General features: G+C 39.6%; 3 protein-coding genes across 4 annotated transcripts; 2 read left to right on the forward strand and 1 right to left on the reverse strand.

The window, feature by feature from the left end:
- Positions 1-6,685: 6,685 nt before the first annotated feature.
- Positions 6,686-8,779, forward strand: LOC112350550. Its single transcript, XM_024686893.1, has 2 exons — positions 6,686-8,406; positions 8,536-8,779. Exons 1-2 carry the CDS (start codon positions 6,686-6,688, stop codon positions 8,777-8,779), a joined length of 1,965 nt encoding a protein of 654 aa, XP_024542661.1.
- A 1,095-nt stretch (positions 8,780-9,874) lies between these two features.
- Positions 9,875-11,934, forward strand: LOC112350551 ((E)-2-epi-beta-caryophyllene synthase-like). Its single transcript, XM_024686894.1, has 3 exons — positions 9,875-10,802; positions 11,578-11,727; positions 11,864-11,934. Exons 1-3 carry the CDS (start codon positions 9,875-9,877, stop codon positions 11,932-11,934), a joined length of 1,149 nt encoding a protein of 382 aa, XP_024542662.1.
- A 1,153-nt stretch (positions 11,935-13,087) lies between these two features.
- LOC9634539 (leucine-rich repeat protein 2) lies at positions 13,088-13,823 on the reverse strand. 2 transcript variants are annotated; one of them, XM_024686958.1, is made up of 4 exons: positions 13,755-13,823; positions 13,549-13,675; positions 13,423-13,494; positions 13,088-13,366 (listed from the first exon to the last, which is right to left on the reverse strand). In XM_024686958.1, exons 2-4 carry the CDS (start codon positions 13,656-13,658, stop codon positions 13,291-13,293), a joined length of 258 nt encoding a protein of 85 aa, XP_024542726.1. In that variant the 5' UTR covers positions 13,659-13,675; positions 13,755-13,823; the 3' UTR covers positions 13,088-13,290. The 2 variants fall into 2 exon arrangements, with proteins under 2 accessions (XP_024542726.1, XP_024542725.1); XM_024686957.1 differs by having other exon boundaries at positions 13,549-13,685.
- Positions 13,824-22,848: the final 9,025 nt, after the last annotated feature.

Here is a 22,848-nt window from a genome sequence, read left to right on the forward strand (position 1 = left end):
ACCACTTGAGAACCTCATATACACCCCAATTGTGAATCTTTCTAAAAGTAAGCACTAGAGCTGGCATTCCTTTGAGGCAGGGAAAGGGAAAATGAATTTATATAAAGTGTGTCTATCAGATTTGATACGCGCTATAGAGCAGTAGTCAAAGCATTAGCATTTGAGGAAGGAAAATATGTAGGAACAAAGCTTTCTGTTGACATGTTATATGATAGGATGAAGAGAAAATTGATTCCACCAGCTCGAACGGTGGCAACTGTAGTTGAAGAAGTGCTCTATGACATATCTATGGAGTACACTCTTCGGGCTTCTATTGGTGATATGAAGACTATCTACTCAAAGCGTCACTTTTCTTTTGCTAGTGAAGATGTTGGCATGAACCTTGGAGCAAAAAGCTCTTTGATATTAAGTATTATTCTACTCTAAAACACCGCCCCCAGACAAAGGATGGAGAAATGTACCCAACAATGTTTGCGAGAGTTCCAAAGGCATAGAAAATAAAATGCCCTTGGGAGTTAAAGCTCCTAAGGGCCCCTACACTATACCAGAAGGAAATTGTCAATGCTAGCAATGATGGCGATGCAAGTGATGATGAAGAGGAGGATGAGGAAGCTCTATCAAGCTCACATTCCACCATCAGATGGTCAGACTCAAGCTCTAATTCCACCATCAAACATCTAGAATCCATATCAGATTCCACCAGCAAATGACAATGATCAAGTGGTTCATAGAATATCATGTTAACCTCGCCGTAAGCAAAAATGACTTTTGCAAAGCAAAGGTGGTAGCACATGTTTTTTTGTAAAAATGACTGTTGGTAGTAATTTCATTCCAACTCAACGAGATGCTTGTGATAAGGAGTTGGAGGAACTCTCATTGACAACATGCCATATGATAATAGCATATTATTCCTTAGTTTTCTCATTCACTTAGCTCTTCTATAAGTTCATCCTCTTTCCCCAATAACACACTAAGGCTCTGTGGGTGTCTTTATTGGCTTTTATAATAGATTGCTGACATCTTTCATAGAAGATGATATAAACATGGATATACAGCACTAGTTGGACCATTAGTGCCAAACGATACAAAAGCCCTTACTTCTAGTTACGTACTTCATTCTCTTTGACTTTCCAAACAGTCTTTTAGATATTAATGGGAAAGTTGAGGATTGGAACTTTCTTACACTTGACCATATGCATGATGCATTCCTCTTGTCAGAAACACTTATGCTTAAAGTTGGTTATGTCATTTTTATCCTACCCAACAACCTCAACTAGATATATGAGCTTATGATGTGTGCAACAAAAGTTCATTTCAAGTCTTTCTCTTCCAGATGCATTATGGATCCTATTGGCATCGATATTAAGTGTCCAAGGGAAGCCTAAAAAGGTGAGTAGGTATTTTTATATTTTAATCTAATTTATAAATTTTCTTATTTTCTAGGTTATGATGTGGACCTATCATGCTTTTTATAGAAACGTGCATAATGCGTTTCATGATAATGACCATGTGGCATATGTTTTTCCTGGGTATGATAATTCCACTAACATCATACCCAACCTTGTGGATAAACAGATCCATAACACATTTTTAGAGTATCGATTTTGAACTCCATCGGTGATGCAAGTCTTGTTTGAGCTCTATTGCCCACTAGATGGTGTTGTAATTGATTGCATAGCAAGTTGCAATTCTATGGTGGAGGCACCACATGTCTCTGGTAAATGGGTGTTTGTTATTGACTTTTTCAAACATCAGCTCAGAGGATTTCGTGAGCTGCCTACAACCTTAAGGAGGTAAATTATGTTTATTAAAATTTCAATACATACTTAGTTCTATTTTATAGATCATAATCATTTAGAGTTTTTAGAATTAGAGGCTTTAGAAGTCTCCCCGACTATGCAAAAACCATTGCCCAATAAATGCAAGGTGAATCTTCCCCATAATACCAATATAGGAGGAGGCATAAAAGAAATCAATATGTTGATGATGAGGCAAGAAAAAGTTAATTGCATCCTTATATGAAATAAAAAACCTATTATATATCAAATGTCAATGACAGTGTTATAAAATGTCTATGATAGTGTCAAATGTCAGTGACACTGTCAGTGTTAGATATCATAATTGCAAATTGTCATTCTTGCTTATCACCATCACTCTATAGCACTTTTGTGTTGCCATCTCATCTTTCAATATCTTATAAATAATTATATGTGAAGTGATAATATTGTTTGTGTGGCAATTGTGGCAGTGCTCAAGAAAATTATTGAAACCTATAGAAATGAATTTTTGACCCAAGACAAAAAGGCATATTGGGTACTTTAGAATCAAACTCTCAATGTGTTCACTAATTCCCATTAAATTAGAATGACTATTGCGTTGATCTGAAGGCCGGCAAGTGAGCCTACACATTTTCTTCTTTCAAGTAATTCCTAAATTGAATATTACATTTCTAATACCTTATTTGTTGTAATCATTTTGTAGTGGATATTCCACTCTAGAATAAGATATGTTATCTATAACTATTATCATTTCAATATATATATATAGTCTTTTAAAAAAACAATAAAGCAATCCTAGATCTTACATTTCCACTATAGAGTGGCTTGAAAACCCCATATTTTGCACTAGCCAATGCAATGTTTCCCAAGAGGATGTTATTCTTCACCATGAAGTGATAGTGTGTATATGTATCTGTAATTCATTCTTGAATTTATTATACATCTATGCGTGCATATTTTCTAAACTTATTATTGGGAAATTGCTACAATGCTCAAGAAAATTTTATAGACCTATAGAGCCATTTGTCTTGTCCAAAAAAAAGTAGTATATTGAACATCAAATATAATAACATTCTATGCTTTCAAACTATCTTGTTGTGTCAGGAGTAGAATATTGCAAAAACATATAGCACTACTCTTGAAGTGCTAAAGGCAATCCCTTTCTAGTAAGAAAATCTAGAATTTCATATATAAGGAGCTTTAATTTAGCTTCACTAAAGCCCCCAACAGAAAGAGGATTATTATGTGGAGGTGAAGTTGAAATGTTGGTAAAACTTGGGGATGAGGTGGAGATTAATATGAAATACTGGGGATCAAGTACGAATAGCAATGACTTTCCTTTCAACCATTTTTATGTAAACCTTTCAGCTTTGCAAAGAGCTCAACAAAAGAACTATGGCAACTATAACTTCTCTTGCTAATTTATATACTAAGTTTTGTCTTAGGAAAGATTATTTATTATGACACTAATAATACTTAGATTCATGAAGTGTCAATCTTGAAAATGGGGCTTCATAATCATAGCTTACTTGCAAACATAAAAGGTTCTAGAATTCTAACTTATCATGTATACAAATGCTCTATCATTCTAATGATAATATACTCCACTAAGCATATATTGTTTTTTACATATATACCTTTCTAGGACTATAGACCACATTATAATGGTGGGGTATATTTGCACTTTAGCATTTTTTTTATATGAGAATACTTTTCAATCTTGGAAATGTAGATAGATTGGATTCTTTGATATGATTACTTTTGAGTGATTTCAATTTCTATTATTATTATTCAAAAACAACTCCCAAAAACTCTTAGTGGGGATTCACTGTGAAAATATACCTTGCCTTTCTCATATGAGAGGATTGGGATATAATCAATCAAGTGGAGATTTTTATATAAATTATTATATAAATTAAAAATTTCATGAAAAGGTTTATAAAGTAGATTTGTTTGTGCTCTCCACCGTGTTATTCATTTCTTCATTTCTCTTGCTCTTGACTATTGTTTCAGAAGTAATAAAAACATTTTTATCAATAGTGATATTGGTCTCCAGAATGGGTAATAAAGATCAAAAATGTAATATAGAGATTGTGATAGTGAAATAAAGTTAACATTTTCACATTCCTTAATACTACAACTCTTACTTACAATTTTTTTGTTTTCCTTTCTTTCCATATTTTCAAGAATCCTAGAAAAAACTTTCGAATGAAGGAAAATTATGTAAATATATTAGCTGTAAAATTATTCAAAATATGTAATTAAATCAAAATATGACAGCTGTAACAATGGTCATAGTAAAATAATATAGCTTTAGAAAAGATAGGTTCTCATTTTTAAATGGCTCATTCCAATAAAAACTTTTGACCAAGGTATTTCTATGTTTCAATATTTTAAAGTTTGTTAGAACCTTCATTTCTTCAATTTAGATTTCTTTTATAAGGCTTCTAGTTAACGGCATTGACTTGTATTGAGTTGAGCTCAATTCAACTTTAGACTATCCACTTGATAAGCACTATTATAAGTAAATTGAAGTAAAGGCAAGTACTTCTATACTCCTTGACAAGTCAAATATCCTATAAAAGACTTTAGCATATCTTTCAACAACTTATTCATATGTTTTGTCTGCCTATCTGATTGTGGATGTTTACAACTACTTATGCTCAGCTTAATATTAGTTTCTCAAATACCATTTCCCAAAACTTGGACATGAACATGGGACTGAATAATTAGCTTACAAATAACTAAACAAGTTTAAAAGTTTTAATTGCTATCTTTACTAGGAAAAAGTGAGCCATCTTCATAAAAAAATCCACAACAACTTAAATAACATCATTTCCTTAAAAAGTTTTGGGTAAACTAATGATAAAGTCCATCAAGATGCTATCCCACTTATTCTTAGCGAGCTTCTAATGATCAACTTTGACTGCTTAGCAGGTCAAATAACCATATTTATAATTCTTAATATCTAACTTCATCTCAGGCCAAAAACATACCTTTGCACCAACAGATATATTCTTAGTACCTCCAGATGTCTAGCACTTGTCACATCATAATACTCAATCAAAATCCATTCAATGAAGTTTGTCAACACGAAGAACCACTATATATCCCTTTTTCACTAGGATTTCAGAAATGATGCAAATTTATAACCTTTTAAATCTGTAGAGGCGTCCCTCGACAAAACCTTCACACAAATATCAATGATAAAGGAGCTGAAGTCAATAAACTCTTTAAACTCATCTAAAAGATTGTTGGACAGCTTTACAAACCAAATGGACTTTACCATTCTAGATAATGTATTAACCATTTTATTGTCACCTTTATGCTTGTATTAAATTTTAACAAACATTTCCTATAGGAACTCTTGCCAATGAGCAAAACAACCTTGAAAATCCTTTTGACAACAAGAATATTGGAAAAACTGATAATTTAAATTCATATAAAAGTATAATTAATGTCATCAATACCTTCACCCTTTTGCAAGAGGACAATTCTTACCCTAATGTTGAGCCTTGTGACAATGAAAATAATTATGTTCTTCTTTTGTTGGTCTAAATTAAATTTCTTAACTTTATTGCCATTTTCATTTTTGAGCCCCAATATAGCAATAGCTTTTTCTTCCCTAAATATGAAGCATGTTATTACGTTGACTTTCACGTTGACCATTATGTTGACCATAGTTGACTGAGTTGATAAGTAGTTTAGGCAAAAATATCTGAGCTTCAGTAATAGCATTAGTCAACATTGCTAAAAAATCTTTTTTGACCTTTTGTTACACATCCACCAAGCTTAAACCTTTGATGAAATATTACACCTTTAGCAGTTTATTATAGATGCCTGTGAAACTAAGGTAAAGATCACAGAATTCTTAGTATATGCATTCAAAGATAAAATCCCCTACCTAATCTTTAGCCACTAGTTCATAAGATCAATCTCTTCAAATTTCTTGACAAACAAAGTGTAGAAAACTTTTGTCAAATTATTCCAAGAAGTTGACTTCAAATTAGCTTTAATATAATTCTTCCCCACAAAGAAGCATAATCCATAAGTTTAATCACAAAAAAGTCAATCTTCACCTTTTCCTTATAAGGGTTATGAGACTAATAACTTTCCCACAATTCTGACCAAAAATTAACCTCTTGGGTGTCACAAACACGTGGTAGCAACTTTCATTTCACAATACTATAATTATTAGCATGTTTGACATACCAATGGTAATCACGGACACGAGATTGATTTAACTTTAAGGGTATATGTGAAGTAAAAAATCCTTAATGAGATTGATAGAATCCTTAACCTCTTTAATGTTTTCCACACAACATCATCAAAAAAAATTTCCTCTTTGTTATAGCCATCATTACTAACACCATACTCCTTATTAAGATTTATATCCTATATTTAAACCAAGCCATAAAATATTCTTGGAATATTCCTATAGTTCAGATGCGAGGATGGAGGCAAAAGGTTTCCTTGATCACTACTTGCACATAATGGAGCTGCACAATGTTGTCTTCTCCAACCAGGCAAGAATTCCCCATCTCTTCTTGAGCTTTTCCTAGCATCTCCGGGTGGTGAAGGAGCTCCAGGATTGACCACTTGATCACAGCAGCACTTGTGTCTGTTCCACCAGATATAAGCTCCTGGCATATATAGTTAAGAGACATCAAATCACGAGAGGAAGAACTTACCATGCTATTGGCCTTGACACTGTCCTCGCAATATGGTTCACATCAGCGAGTTTGTCCCACCGTGGCTCACATAGTTGCCGGAAAACGTATGAAACTAAAAAAACGTAACATTTTAAACGCGTTAAAAAACGCCATTTTAAACTCCCAACACGTTTGCACTATTTGCAAAAAGAAACAAGGGTTTCTTTAGGGTTTCTTTAGGGTTTCTTCAGGGTCATGTCAGGAATTGGAGGACGCCGCGAATGCTGGAGCTGGAAGCATGTGATACGAGCAGAGTGGCACTGGACATGTAAGTATTGTCATGAGATTCACACTGGGGGAGCGGAGCGAGTGCGAGCACATCTCGCTGGAGTTCGGGCAAGAGGTGTGAAAACGTGCAAGGCAATGAGGGAGATCCCTTATGAAGTTCTTAAAAAAGCTCGCAGCAGTTTTTCCGATTTCGAGCTAGCAGACCCAGCAGATGCTGATGATGGGCATCTGCTGCAGCAAGCCGCACAGGGTTCAGGGGGGCCAGCAGAATCTATGGTGGCAAGCACAGAGAACTGGTCCAGTGCTGGGACAAGCAGAGCAGTGAAACGTAGATCCTCGGATGGAAATTTGGTGACATTTTTTGATACTGCTTCGGCTGAGGCACTGGATGATGCTGTTGCAGAGTTCTTCTTTGCCGAGAACATCTCCTTCAACACAATCCGAAGAGACAACTTGAAGAGAATGCTGAAAGTTGCCGCAAAAGTGGGGCATCCAGCGATTGACAACCTCATGGGATATGAGAAGTTGCGGACAACTGAGCTACAACGAATATATAACAACATTCAGAAGCGGCTTGAAGATGTGCGGCTAAGTTGGAGGACATATGGTTGTACCATTGTCACGGATGGCTGGTCTGATATCAAGAAGCGGTCTCTTATCAACTTCATGGTCAGTTCTGTGAGAGGCTCAATTTTCCTGAAGGCTGTGGACAGCAAGAATGTGAAGAAAACCGGAGCATGGTTGTTTGAGCAACTGAAACAAGTGATTGCCGAGGTTGGTGCGGAAAACGTTGTGCAGGTGGTGACAGACAATGCAAGCAACTGTGTGGTCATGGGGGAGCTTTTGCAGCAGGAGTTTCCACAGATTGTACACGTTCGCTGCGTTTGCCACGTTATGGACTTGCTGTTCGAAGATATTGGAGCTCTGTCTTGGGTGCAGCCTTTCGTCGATGGCTGTGTGAAGATAGTTACCTTCATCACCTCAAAACCACGGGTTCTAGCTCTTTATAGAACTTTCTGCAAACGGGACCTGATAAAGCCTGTGACCATGAGGTTTGCTTATATTTTTCTCGTGATGTCTCAGCTTTTGGAAACCACGAATCTCTCCGGGCTTCGAAGAATGGTGGTGAGCCAAGAATGGGAGCGACTTGACTGGTCTAAGAAGCCGGAGGGCCTGGAGCTGCGATCTTGTGTTCTCAATGACTCGTTCTGGGAGCGGTGCGAGAATTTGTTAATTTTGCTTGGACCTTTACTTCGAGTTCTTCAACTTGCTGATCGGGAGGGGGCGACTTCAGGCCTCATCTTTGAAGCTGTTGATCGGCTGATCGAGAAGATGGACGAGGGAGCTCGAAACGGAATTTATGCACATGAGGAAGTGGGACAAATCAAGGATTTCCTACTTGAATCACACGGTCTGAAGGAGGCAAGGTGGTATCAAATGCACAATGTCATTCATGGAGCTGCTTTTGCTCTTCATCCTCTGTTTTTGGGGGATAACCCAGAGAACGACAAGCTGGACAATGAGGCATGCGGGAACTGGTTGGAGTACATGCATGTTTATAGCGGAGGTGAGCTGGACTTGCAGCTGAGATTGCAGGCACAGTTTGAGAGGTTTCGGCAACAGCTTGGACGGCAAATGAGGTTACCTGTTGCCAAGGATCGGGAGACCAGAAAGTTTCCAGTAACTTGGTGGAGTTCTTTTGGTTTAGAGATGCCTGATCTACGTCGCATGGCTCTCTGGATTTTAAGCTAGGTTGTTTGCGCTTCTCCATGCGAGAGGAATTGGAGCTCATGGAGCTTGATACAAACAAAGCGCAGGTCCCGCTTGCTTCCCAAAAATGCTGAGAAGCTGGTTTACATTCACACAAACTTGCGGGTTGCTCAGAAGCTGAAGAGTGAAGGTTTGAGGATGTTGGAGATTGATATAGACAAGCTGGAGTTGGAGCCTCATTGGAAGAAGATTTTGGATCTGCAAGAAGCTTTTGAGGAACCAAATCAGGCTCCTGAGGAGTTTAGCATCGATGAAGGAATGGAAGATGATTCGGAATCGGAAGACGACTAAAATGGCTTCTTCTTTCATTTGTTTTAGTATGTTATTTGGTTGGGTTTTATAAACTTAATATCAGATTAAAGTGTATTTAGTAAATATTAGTGTTTTCTTAATCATTTTAGGCTTTAACATGTAAACGTTTGATTGTCCTGAAAAAAACGTTTTAAACGGCATTTAAACGTGGACGCGTTTGAACGTTTGCACGTCTAGCTGCAACTATGGTGGCTCAGATGCATCGGCTGGAAGATCCCACGGCTCAAGAAGCTGCAGGCAAAGATTGATAGTCATCCATGGTTGCCTCGTCTCTCACAAACGTGTAGAACCTCTTGCTCATCAAGATCCGGGTGACCACATTGAACAGGCATGTCATGACCATGTCTCTCATGTTGACGGGCTTGCAATCCAGAGAAGAATCCAAGAGCGCCGATAGCATCTCACGGAGCTCCTCTGTTCGCACCCACAAGAAAGAATCCATGCGCCTGATTGTGAAGAGCTCCGTGGTGGTCGCGAGCGCCCATCTGGCCAAGGAGCTCTTCAAAACCCAGGACGTTGCATATGCCAGGGGAGTACAGCTTCTACAACTTCCTTGACATGGGAGTCGCGCCTTACGGCGATTACTGGAAGAACATGCGGAAGCTGTGCGCCACAGGCACCATTCCCAGCCGGAGAGAGAAGATCGGTCCATACTTGTTGGACAGTGCAAGGAGAGAGAGATGGGGTTTCCTCCCAAAGAGGTCCGATCAATGGAAGAGACCCACTGGGTGAAAACTGTCAAGTTGAGACGGCGGTGCCCTCCACCTGGAATTCCCCAGACGAGAACATAGATGAAGAGCAATCGCGCATGCTAGAAACCCCATGTTGAATTACGCCACAAACGACGTCTTGATATCATTTTATTCATTCATTCATTATATTCTCTCAGAACAAAAGAGAGTAGTCCTTTTTTCAGTGAATAATTGACCGGTCTATTCTTTGCCAGGTGTGATTTGACAACCACCGGTTCAACCTGCACAATCAAAGTCAGTCCAAGCAAGACAGCATGATCAAGTGAAACTTAGCAATATAAATTGAAGAGCTCTGAAATATCTCGAAACCATCTCTAAAGAAATGGCAAGTCCGTGTTTACAGAAGCTACCAGCGGTAGAACATCTCTTTGCTCTCACGAGTTTCAAGCTTCCGGAGATACCATGCTCTCTATCTTTCCAAAGGCATCCGGACTATATGTCAATCACCAAGGAAGCAAACGAGTGGGCATTCAAATGCATGAGGAGGGATTTCAGTCCGGAGGAGAAGAAATGCCTGGTCCAGTGGAAAGTTCCAATGTTTACGTGCCTCTCCACGCCTCACGCTCCGAAAGCGAACATGTTGGCATCGGCCAAGTTTGCCTGGCTCACTGCCTTCCTGGACGATCCGTTTGATGACAACGAGGTTGCTGGGGGAGCTCTCGCGACATCGTATCTCGACACTCTTCTTAGCCTCTGCTATGGAACCGCATCGCTCGCGGAAGTTCCGGACATTCTTGCCTATCGAGCGTGCCACGATCTGATGGAAGATTTGAGGTCTCTGTTTAAGCCGGAGCTGTTCAGGCGCACGGTTTCCACTGTTGAGGGCTGGGCGAGAAGCATTTTGAGTGACGACTTGACGCACGAGTACGAGCTCTACCGGAGGACTAACGTCTTCATTTTGCCACTCATCTACGCAATGGGTGCTTCGTTTGACGATGAGGATGTCGAGTCCCTGGATTACATCAGGGCTCAGAACGCTATGCTCGATCATATGTGGATGGTGAATGACGTCTTCTCGTTTCCCAAGGAGTTTTACAAGAAGAAGTTTAACAATCTTCCGGCCGTGCTGCTGCTCACCGATCCGAGCGTGCAGACGTTTCAGGACGCCGTGAACACTACGTGCAGGATGATCCAGGACAAGGAAGACGAATTCATCTATTACCGCGATATCCTTGCCAGCGTCCCGGAATGGGAAGAAAGCTTTCCTGAAGTTCCTGGATGTTCTCTCCTGCACAATCCCAGCGAATCTGGTGTTCCATTATGCGAGCAGCCGCTACCATGGCATGGATAACCCCCTGGGTGGAGGCACGTTTCGTGGGACTTGGATTCTGGATCCAAAGCGCACCATCATCGTGTTGGACCCGAAAAGTTGCAACGTGGTGGCAAGTTCAAACAAACTCAACCAGATCCAAAATTTATCAAACTTGATATGAAAATCGGTATACTTCCAGCTATTTTTCTCTTGGCCTTTACTTTGTAAACTAGATTACACACCAGCATGTTTCACAGGTGTCCTTCTTAGTCTAGTCAGAATATTTAATATTTTTAGCTCGGTGGTATGTTAATCAAATTGTCAGCCTTTGAAGAAAAATAAGAATATAATAAAACTAAGACATAATTATAATCTACATTGTCTTTGTGAGGTCAACATGAGACTATGGGATGTTTATGAAGACTACACTTCGACTTTCAACATAGAAGCTGCTATTCTAGGCTCCATAAAATATCTTGACTAAAAATTGCATAAAACCGTCACCTTTGGACCACCAAGTTTTAAGCGGACCATCCATTGTAAGTGAATCAGAATAGTTCAGCAGAACATACGTCTTAAAATATCAAGTGAAAACCACTGGCATGTACTGTTAGATGCAACCACAGCTTTATGGATAGATCATCAATTCATCCTTCAGGCTGTCACGTTTGACACTTTCAATCAGAAACGGAGGTTGCTCAATACGCAGTTGTTTTGTTAATCACTCTTCTCCTCTTGGTGCTATCTTTCAAGCGTTGTTAATTTGCCTCCAGGGGCTGCCTCTTATCGGTCACTTGCATCTCTTGGGAAGAATGCTACACCTTTCATTCCAGACACTCTCCACAAAGTATGGACCAATTGTGTTTTTACGCCTGGGAATGGTACCAGCTGTGGTGATCTCCAGTTCGGAGCTAGTGAGAGAGGTACTAAAGATCCAGGATGCAAATTTTGCATCGAGGCCATACTTGACCATGGGGGAGTACAGCTACAACTTCTGAGACATTGGTTTTGTTCTTTATGGCGACTACTGGAAAAGCATGAGGAAGCTTTGTGCTACAGAGCTTTTTACCATCAAGCGCATTGAGTCGTTTCAAGGTGCAAATGAGAGAAACGCGTGGCGTCTTGTCTGAGCTTGTGAATGCGGCTAACTATCAGAAGCCAATCGTAATGTGAAAACACAAATATCATGACAAAAGCTGTATCAATTTGTTGTCATGTACTCACTTTTAATATTACACTCAATACGAATTTAATCTTGTGGCATTTTAATGCACCAACAAGCATTTGAGCAAATGTGAAATTACTATTTGTAAACCAAGTATTAATTCTAAGAGATTTTGTGGTATTGCAATATCTTTACAACCCCGATTATCAGATTGATATTTCATTGGTCGATGACATCTTTCATATTCTCTCTCTTTTGGAAGAAGACCATAATACAAAAAGTAAAAGAATTTACTTTACTATTAGTTTTTTCAATAAGAAAAGAATACTGCCATAATACTAAAGAGAATCAATGAGGAAAAACCTATATACTTATAAATTATAGCACTGGCTAATTATAAAATTATAGTCATTAACATATCCATTAACAACATTTAATTTAGAGTTCGTCATTAAACATTTAGGGTGCGGTGCCACGGGATTATGCATTTCTTTTGCCCACTATATCCCATCAAACTCTTGTGTCCCTTGTCCCCAACAACCAATCATTTGCCAGCTAATCCTGTGCTAGGCCCTCTAGCCTCAAGAAATCACTAAGCGACATCCCCTTCATAGATTTGCATGATTCCAAGCTCTTTAGCTGCTTTCACTATATGTTGCTACATCTCCTTGGCCTTGCATTCCTGAAGACGATACACCAATCTTTAACATTCACTCCAAGCACTTGCGGGCATCCTTTGCTTGAAACTACTGCCCTATTGGCAGTCCATTTGTTGCTGCAATCATATATTTTTATTATTAACAATATAAAAAATAAATTTAGTATTAGTATATAACTTTTAGGAGTCAACAACAGTAGTGGTGTTTTCTATAAATTAAATTTTTATATTGTTTATCATAAACATATATAGAAGTTTGCGAAAAGATTTAAAATTTGTTTAAGATCTTTTAAAGCCTATTTAAGACCACAGATTTTTCTTTGAGTCCATTTATAATGACTTGAAAGATTGTTGTATAGTCAATTCAAGTGTGGCACTCGTCAAAGTTGTGGCTGACTAGAATTCAATCTCAAACAAGTCTCAAAGAAGCAAGCATATAATTGCCAAGGGCTATTTGCTTCTCAAATTTTAGACATTCACAATTATGGGTCTTGCTTGCTCTTATGCCTTAAGGAAATATTTCCTGCGCCTTAAGCTGCTTACATGGATTGCCCCTCCCTGGACACCTCCGTCATCTCGCAGGAATTCCCTTCCTCTCATGGCAGGCCCTGTCCAAGCAGTATGGACCAATTCTCTTCATGAATGAATTTTTCGGCAATAGCATTACAGGGTTACAAGGTTCTCCAGCCGTCCTATTTGAGGAGGAATCGGTCCGGTGAGTTTGTTGCCATGCAAGTCCCTTCCAGAGAAGAACGCAAGAACTCAGTAAACGAAAATCAACACACACCAACCCACAGTTTCCTGAGATCCAGCAAATTTGTGACACCGATCGGGAACGTTCCAATGATCGACACTTGAAAGAGCTCCCTGGGAAAGAAGAAGAAAGTGACGATCAAAGTGATAAGAGGTATTAAAACTCACAATTCCGTGACCACTCGATAGCCATCGTCATTTGGGGAGGAAAAAGTGATTCCCGGCCACAATGCCGCGTCTCCATCCCCACAGGGATCCTCCCCATTCCAAGCGTACATAACCTTCCATCCTCCAGCTGACCTTGACTGGAATTGGCAAGATCGTCGCTTAATCCCTGGCTAAATCGAAAATGCAGGTGGAGAGGATCGACTCACCGTCTCGCTTCACCGTCTTGGCAGCTGCTAGAGTGGCAATTCAGAGCCCAAGAACGAAACCAAGGAGCCCCATCTCATGAACCCTAGCTTTTCATTTTTGAATCAATGAATCGCTACTGTAACATTTCAACATTTGTATGGAATCGCTATGTTTTTCACTGGATTCTCAGTTGAATTCGCTACCCACGCAGTGATGGCACGTAAAGAGATTGATAGGATCGACCCTGCGCTTGATGTGGTACAGGCGAGGATAGTTCTTCCCAAAGAAGGATTGTTGCCAATTGGGCTCGTTGTAATCGGCCTCGTTCACGTAAGTCCCGGAGCCCGGCGTGAGATCGATGAAGAGCTTGTTCGCCTGCGACACTAGATTCGCAGCAGCCCTCATCTCCGCCACCGTCGCATTGTCCCGCCAAGTCAGGGGCGATACGAGCAGCCACAGTCCGTCGCGATACGCCGGATTCACAGCGCTGTCTTGGGGTTCTCGCACTTTTCCGCCCCCCAGGATCGCATATGTAGCTGGAACTTGCAGCTCGGTCATGACGCGCATCATGGCCTTTGGGAGGAGGTCTTGTTCGTGGTTGAAGAGCGATCTCGGGATCAGCCTCGTTGCGAAGACATCCGAGACTCCCAAGTTGTTGAGGCCCAAGCACGATTCCTGCCCTCCACATTGAAACTGCAAGTGCCAGTCCCAGTACGAGGCATACGTCTCCAAGCTCCCGTCGATCCGGATGTTGTTCTCCCGCGCGTACAATAGCAGCGGGGCCAAGGTGGTGGAAGCATACGAGACGTTCCGGTTGGGCAGCAGGAACGTTAGCGTCAGGCTCTGGCTCGTTGAGAAGAAGTAGCCAGACCATCTGGCATCGGACAGAGAGGGATTCAACCTCGTAAACAGAGTGAGCAGCCCCTGAAAGGTGGTGGTATTGGGGGTGCTGAAGTTGTGAGGAGCGAAGTCGAGGCTGCCAAGAGCTGGAAAAGTCCTGTGCGTTGCCGAGAGCACAACTCCAAATGTTCCTCCGCCACCACCCCGGAGAGGCCCAGAACAGGTCCGTGTTTTGGCATGCATCCGCGGTCACCACCTCGTACTCGAGAACATTATCGGCACTCAAGCCGATTAGCAAGGAAAGGAAACTTTGGCCGCCAACTTGAGGGTATCCGCCGGCTGCTCCAACCGAGGAACATCCCCCACCAGCCAGGATCATCTTTCGTTGATATGCTTGCCAGTAGAGCTCCTCCCACTGAATTCCAGCTCCCACCGTTACTGCTGAGTAGCCACGGTCACTACCATGGCCGCATTTGAAGCTCTCGTGGAACTGGATCTTCTGGAGGTGGTGCACCCAAATGCTGAGAGCTCCCACTGCCATGCTCCGCCCGAGAAGTCATGCCCCATGTTTCATATCACGATGCGCAAGTCGTGCTGGGATGCAAACTTGACAGCCTCTTGGACGTGGGCTGCCCAAGTAATGTTGACCGCATAGATTGGGACCGCGCCCTGGAAGCAAGCAGTGGTCCTGTTGGAGGAGATCAGGCAGCGCTGCTCCCCAAACAATTCCCAGCTTGTCCGTTGCAGTGCACTCAGTTGATCAGTCCTCCAGAATGGACTGTTCCAGTTGCCTCCTCACGGTGTTGCAGGCTTGCTCGTCGTAGTTTGGATCATGGCATGGCAATGCTGGAGAGGCCACACTGATCATTCTCCCTCCCATGGAGCAATTGAAGGATGCCCAGGTCTGTGCGTCTGGCCAGCATAGCTCGCCTGCTATATACTTGGAGTGGACATGGCCGGGAGCAAATAGAACAACCAAGAATATCAATAGTATGGCTATCATCCTTAAAGAACCTTTACAGGGTTGAGAGAAACAGTGCTATGCTTTCTTTTGCTGATTGATCTTGAGATGTAACTTTCTCATTGACTTTGTCAATGACTTAATTAAACATGTCTTGAACATCCTTGCTCAAATGCAAACTCAACTCCAATGATGTTCAAAGATGCCTTCCAAACATAGCAAAGTAAGGATTTAATTTGGTTTCACTATGTTGACTATTATTGTAGGCAAATTGCACTAATAGAATATATAAATTCCTTTATCCCTGCTTTTGACCACCTCTAGCAAACCAAAATCAGGAAAGATAATTTCCAAGTAGACTACAATCAAGTCTTGAAGCAGTGATAGTCTTTCTAATACCACTCTCAACTCCAATGTTGTTTTGAGATGTTTTCCAAATATGCAAAATAAGGACTTAATTTAGTTCCATTGTGTTGGATATTGTTGTAGGCAAATTGCACTAATAAAATATATAAATCCCATTGTCCTTGCCTTTAATCAATGTTACAACATAACATATCCTCCACTATTTGAGTTACATGCTTAATTTGCCCATTTGTCTAAGGATGATTTCCACTCAAGAGCTTCAAATTCACTTGCATAACTTTTGCAAAGCTTTTCTAAAATTCATTAGTGAACTTTGAGTCTTGATCACTAATGATATCCTCCGGCAAACCAAAATCAGGAAAGTCCTCTAAGTAAATTGCGACAATGATGATCTTCTGAAATGCCAATAATTGCACATACTTTGTCAATTGATCCATTATAATCTATACTTACTTTTTTTGCCTTTGTATTCGTAGTAAGCAAGTGATAAATTCCATAAGAATATTACACCAATACCTCTAAGAAATAGGCAAAGGTTGTCAAACTCCCTTTGACTTCTCCTATGGCAGCTTTACCCACTGATAGAGCTTGCATGATTTACAATACTAAAGAATATCAACTTTCATACTCTTCCAATAAAAATTGCACATAATCAACTCATATGTCTTCATCCCTCTAAAATGATTATCCTTCGAATGATAATGATAGTGGAATAAAATATGATGAATCAACACATCCAGCCGTGTCAAATATATATAGTCATTGTAGTAAAGAATTCTATCCACTAATGAGAAAGGTGCTTTTAGCTAAACTCATAAAGAGACTACCTCAATATCTTGAGCTTGAGCATGCTAAACCAATTGCTCTAACTCACTAACCACTTTACACAAATGATAGCAAAACCATGTTTGTAACTTCATCATATTTTGAACACAAGATAAAGCATTGGCCACCATATTTTATTTTCCCGAATGATGCTCAATAAGGAATTCTTTAAACTCTATGAGTTTGACCATTTAACAAGCTTGCATAGTGTTTAACTCTTTCTATGTGAAGAGATATATAAGAAGTTTGTGATCTATTAACACAATGAACATTACACCATAAAGATAATGCCTGCATATTTATAAAGCATGAATAGTGAAAAGTAACTTTTACTTATATGTGGAATATCTTTATTCCATAGGATTCAAAGTCCAACTCTCATATACAATAGGTTGTCCGTCTTGAATGAAAACTCCTTTTAATGTATAACCATTTACATTGCATATCACGTTATAAGGTTTTGATGGATTAACAATGCAAAGCATTAGAGCTTCACTTAACAATTGTTTCAATGCCACAAAATTATTTGCATGTGACTTTTTCCACTTGAATGGCACATTCTTACACAACAACTATGTCAAAACAATAGCCACCTTCACAAACTTGTACTAAAAGTGTGAGTAATAACTAACGATACCAAGAAAATTGCATAACTCTTTACAAATTCATATTTACTCTTCTTTACATAAAGTTTGTTATTAGGTAGTAACGAGAGAACTTTATCCTTCATATTTTTGCTGAAAACAAGAATATCATTCAAGAAAATTTCCATAAACTCCAAACACTTCCATCATCAACTAAGTAAATGTGGTTGGTGCATTTGTCAAACCAAATAGTATGATTGTGAACTCAATATGCCTGAAACTCATATTAATTGTCGTCTTGGAAATAAATGTGTTATCCATTGCAATCTGAAGATATCCACTCCTTAGATTAATCTTGGTAAACACTTCTACTTTACCAAGCTTATTTAAGATATCATCCACATATGGCATAGGCATTTTATCTTTCATTGTCTTCTTGTTCAATGTATAATAGTTCATATATCTCTAATGTAATCTCATGCTCCACACCTCGTAATGGAGGCAACTTATGAGGAAGTTTAAATGGAAAAACATTAAAAAAAAACTCCTCTGCACTGTTATTATACCAAATATAAATTCCTGAATTTGAACTTCCCAATAGGTCACCTAACTCAATACTATTCAAACTCAAAGAAGTTTAACTTTAACTATCCCAAGACCCTTATCCGTTCAAAAAATGTCTTGTTTATGGGTTTTTTCCCTTTATATTTAAACCTTATAGATACTCAAGGTATAGTAGTCAATATATATCTGTATTGAACCATCCTTCAACAAGCAAGACTAGGGCACCAAACCAAGACTTACTTGGCTAAATGAATCCAAATTTAAATAACTCTTTGACTTGTCATTAAATTTCTTACTCCTCTATATAGCATTAGAAAAGTCCTTGAGTATCTTGAATGGCTGCCTCTCCCTCATACGTGCCTTAGTGCCCTAAGTCACGAACAAACAGTAAGTAACTTGAAAGTGTTTTTCCATTATAACTAACACACTTCAAAGGATGTAGTGGAGGCATAACAATTGGAGGCTAAACAACCCTTTCTAAACCATATATTTTTTATGCTATCATACTTTAGCGAGATATGCTTAATATTTCATTTTATCTTTGGATCCATCTTTGCCAACTATGACATCCCAAGAATGAGATCCATATCATAGATATGCTAGATAAAAAGTTTTAATATATATGATTTTGCCAACTAACACTTCCAGCCCGTCTACACAAACATTGAAATGTTAATTAGGAGTAATTGCACCTTCCACTATGCATGGAAGAACTCTTTGTATCACCACGGCCATGGCTTCTCAATAAACTTTGTTAAAACAAAATTATCATCACTCCCACTATCCAATAAAATAAGACTGGGTAGGTTTTGAGCTCATGAGCTGAGCTCACGGATTCTTAAACACAAGAAAAACATTGGTTCGTCCCGAACCAACATCTTTTCATTTTTCAAATTTTGATTTAATCTATATTTCCAAGTAAATTCAACCAATAAAATACAAATATAAATAAAGATCCAAACACTAAAAGCAATCTCAAAACACTTCTCAAGCTTCGCAACAGTAAGGCTTTCCTGGTGGATGTGATGGTCGATCTTAGGATCTCAGTTTAGTTCCTATATAAAAATGTAATAGATGTGCTTGCAGGCTAAATATACCTTTCCCCTGTTTTCCCGCTATGTAAAATCTGGACAAGTACATGATGGATTTTCGCAGATTTTGACAGTGTAGCTCGTACCCTTTGACGACTCAGTCATAATAACAAACTCCTTAGCCATAGCACTTATGTAGTTTGTCTTTGTGATTGTGCACTTCAGCTCTTTTGCCAACTTGATCTTTACTTGTGCACCTTTTGAAATGGAAGACCTATATTGTACAGCCTTCCCATTCCTAGCTGGGCGTGTATGCTGGTTTAGTGTTGATATTGGTGGCATAACAATATTAACAGCAACATTTGAGGAAGTCTTTAGCTTGAAACCTACTCTCTTAAGACTTTCAATCTCTTCTTTCAAAAGATTGCAGCTTCGCTTAATTGGCCACTCCTCTGGCATAGAATCTAGCTTCAAAATAATTGAGCTGTGGATCCGGTTTGTATGAGTAACATCAGTCCCACAATAGTAAATCCAACTTGACTGGCAGCCCTTTACCCCTAGATCTTGACAGCCCCAGAAACATGGTACTGTTGAAGAACTTGAACCTGAGCGCACAAATGCGAGACACTGACCTCAACTCCCAATCATTCCGGAGCAACGTGCATTGCTCTTGGCACTGACTCTTCGAATTGCCAAGTTGATACAAGAAACTAGCTCACGAGAAATAACCTTTTCAACCTTTTGCACTGGACTTACTTGTGTAACAACTGGCACCTCCTCCACTCCATGTTCCTTAGTTCTTTTCCAGTGTCATAGAACAGAATGGTAGTCAAACTTTGGATGGTGAGAGCTAGAAGGAGTGATGTTTGGCCCATCAAATGTTTGTCGATGCTTCATACGGGCTGTTTTCATGTCCCCAAGTGGTTTATAACTTGATTTCATAGGAGTTCTAACAACAACTTCCTCCACCATCTTAGATATTGACCCTGCTGCTGGTGTTGTCCTTCTACCAACCCGCTCTCGAAGCCTGTCTAAGTTTGGACCTGTACCAGCAAACCTTGCTTCTTGTGCAGCCAAAGCTTTTGATGATTGCTCAAGAGATCTAGTGAGGTCAGATAGTGTAGCTTCATTGAGGGACACTTTTCCTTTCCCTACTTTGGAAGCTCTCCAACTCCAATGTTTGCTCTCAGAAAGATTAATTGTTGGTGTAAGTGCTATATCATCAAGTGATTGATCCTATGAAAAATGCAACATTTGAAAGTGATAAGAAAGAAAATGAGAGAAAACTTACATGGAGAGTATAATGACCCCACTGAAACATTTGAACTTCCCACCATGCAAGCCAACATTCCATTTGTGGAAGTTTTTCAATTGGCACTTTGTCTCCTTCACGCCACCATATATGCATCTCATTTGCCTTTGCCTTGTGCTCTTCTTTAGTTGGTGCATCCATCCATTCCCGACAAAGCTATTTGAACTCATGATGGAAGTTAGATTTGATGCATCGGCAATATTCGTTGACACTCTTTGCCCAATGAAACTCACAACTCTTCTCTCTACCTTGTAACGACTGACTTTTATCACCTCCGAATACTTGTCGTACAGCCAACTAGTTAGCACTAGCAGCATTTGCCATGAAACCATGAAGTTGTTTCTTCCTGGTTCGTTGTTCAACAACTTCGGACATACATGTCCAAAAGATGGTTTGTGCTTGGAAATCTTGAACCTTGAATTTGGCTATAGCTATAGTCAAGTTGCACTGCAATCTATAGAAGGAATGGTTAAAAAATGAATAACCACTTACTTGTGATCATAAACATGAGCTTCTATAGTTGACCAGCTTGAAACTCGTTCCATGTGGTCGAAATGGATCCAAGAATTAGCCAAGTCCCCATCTCCATCCATATCCATTCGTTGTACAAAGTCCACACCAGAAGCAAGACCAAGGGTAGACATCTTAAAGATGAAAGGGCGTTGATTGTTTGATGTCACTTGGCTAATGAACAAGCTCCCATGAATAAACTCATAGGGATATTTTCTCTTTAGCTCCAAAATCCCATCCAATCCAGATTGAAGATTTCCATTTCGCCCTTCTCGCATCCAGTTCTTTATTCTACCAAAACAAAAAGTGTTATTAGTGATAAAGTAGAGTTAAGTACTAATTTTATACCTGTTTAAATTTGTCACGGGTTCTATATTTCGAGGTAGGTCCTTCAAGCTATTCTCCGTGAACTCTTTTTTGCTATCAGATTGTAGCAATATGTCCACCACATAGTCCTTTAGTACAAACTATTGAACACACTTTGGAGTTGCAGCACTTTTTTTCCCAACCTCTGTAGTAACAACAGCCTTCAAATTGCGAAAAGAATCATGGCAGATTCCTTCCTCTATTGCGTGTTGGTGGTATCCAACATGCACTGCTTCTTTGCCTAAACATCCATCCCGTGGAAGAAAATAATACATTTTCGCATCGCAACATGCTTGACACATAGGTGTTGCCCCGCATTTGCAACATCTAAACCCTATAGCAACCTCATCACGCCTAGAGGGATTGATCACTGAGCCTTCAAAGAAATACATATTCTTGCCATGATCAGAAATGCATTTCTCACCGACACACTGAAGCTGTCCACCACAATGGACTATGGACACAAATCCGTCGAAATGAGAGAAGTGGGTTGTCTTTACTCTGCACCAATTATATGGATCAAGACGCGTCTCCATACCCTTTTTCCTACTTGATGAACTGGTTAGTGGAAACTCAAAGAATATATTCCCATTATAGGAAGAAAGAAGCTCCTCACCTCTCATATACTGGAACTCCAATTCCAACCGTAATGATCGAGATTGCCGAAATGCCTTATCCACTGCTTCAAAAACTGGTCCAGAAAGAACACACCTACTTGTCTGGGAAGCTATGTCGGGAAGCTTATCTTCTTCATTTTCGTCACTAGAGAGAATAACAACTTCATCCTTCACTCCTTGCATAGTTAGCTGTGAAATTGATGCGCTCTCCTCTACTCGCTTCGGAGATCTTGTAATTAGAATCTCCTGACCTATACATCTATCAAGATCCCATTGAATCCCATTTTCTCCCACACCATTGTCAAGAAGAATGGATTTTTCTATTTGATTACCCTTATCATGACATACATTCTCCAAACTAACTGATTTCGGCTTCAGCTTGAATCTTCTGCAGAGGAAGCTCTCTCCTATAACACTCTTAGAAAAAACAATTGAAGGCTCTTGATTAAACTTCAAATAGAATTCTCTCATATCTTCTCCTTGCTCGAGCACTTAGAAAAAATTTGGGGAGAAACTGACAAAAAAGAACAAAGATATTCTTTTGTATTGTGAGCATTAATTAGCTATGTCCTTGTAAAGGACAAGTTAATTATTTTAACAAATTATATAACCGTTTAGAATCTAGAGAGATATAAGAATTTTAAAGAGCCACCCATATTAATTGTATAATTGATTGTGAGAGGAATAATATTGTTGAAATGAATATGGTTATGAGTGAGAAGCGCTAGTCAATCACAATAACTGGCCGAATAGAGTTAGTGACTATTGAACTTGAGGAAAAATGGGATCCTATATGGCTGTGAAAGTCTCGTGAGTTTGATGGATTCTTAAGACAACATGTGGAGACAGCAGGGTTCATTGGAAAGCTCTTTTGGGTGATCGATGGAAACCATAGGTGGCTAGCATTTTGGAAGTGCATTCAAGAGAAGTTCCGAGATGACGAAGAACGACACATGAGTGTTTCAGTCACACTTGTCGAACCAATGACTTGGGAGTACACCGTGAAGCTCAACATGGCATGCCATAAGATCAACATGTAAGAATTTACTTTTTGTAAACTTAGCCAATATCATGTTTTTGCAGGCTAAACCAATTTGTGTTTCAAGCTCATACATTGGTACATGACATTGAGCACCTT

Source organism: Selaginella moellendorffii, unplaced genomic scaffold (genome assembly GCF_000143415.4).
Source record: "Selaginella moellendorffii unplaced genomic scaffold, v1.0 SELMOscaffold_51, whole genome shotgun sequence".
Classification (NCBI taxonomy): domain Eukaryota; kingdom Viridiplantae; phylum Streptophyta; class Lycopodiopsida; order Selaginellales; family Selaginellaceae; genus Selaginella; species Selaginella moellendorffii.

What these genes read in the sequence shown, in the direction of transcription:
- LOC112350550 (XM_024686893.1), top strand. Translation starts at nt 6,686, where the DNA reads ATGTCAGGAATTGGAGGACGCCGCGAATGCTGGAGCTGGAAGCATGTG. An exon ending in AGAAAGTTTCCAGTAACTTG is followed by an intron (nt 8,407 to 8,535) that starts GTGGAGTTCTTT and finishes AACAAAGCGCAG; the next exon opens with GTCCCGCTTGCTTCCCAAAA.
- LOC112350551 (XM_024686894.1), top strand. Translation starts at nt 9,875, where the DNA reads ATGGCAAGTCCGTGTTTACAGAAGCTACCAGCGGTAGAACATCTCTTT. An exon ending in GCACAATCCCAGCGAATCTG is followed by an intron (nt 10,803 to 11,577) that starts GTGTTCCATTAT and finishes ATTTGCCTCCAG; the next exon opens with GGGCTGCCTCTTATCGGTCA. An exon ending in GTTCGGAGCTAGTGAGAGAG is followed by an intron (nt 11,728 to 11,863) that starts GTACTAAAGATC and finishes TTTGTGCTACAG; the next exon opens with AGCTTTTTACCATCAAGCGC.
- LOC9634539 (XM_024686958.1), bottom strand. Translation starts at nt 13,658, where the DNA reads ATGTACGCTTGGAATGGGGAGGATCCCTGTGGGGATGGAGACGCGGCA. An exon ending in TATCGAGTGGTCACGGAATT is followed by an intron (nt 13,495 to 13,548) that starts GTGAGTTTTAAT and finishes CTTCTTTCCCAG; the next exon opens with GGAGCTCTTTCAAGTGTCGA. An exon ending in TTGCTGGATCTCAGGAAACT is followed by an intron (nt 13,367 to 13,422) that starts GTGGGTTGGTGT and finishes CTTCTCTGGAAG; the next exon opens with GGACTTGCATGGCAACAAAC.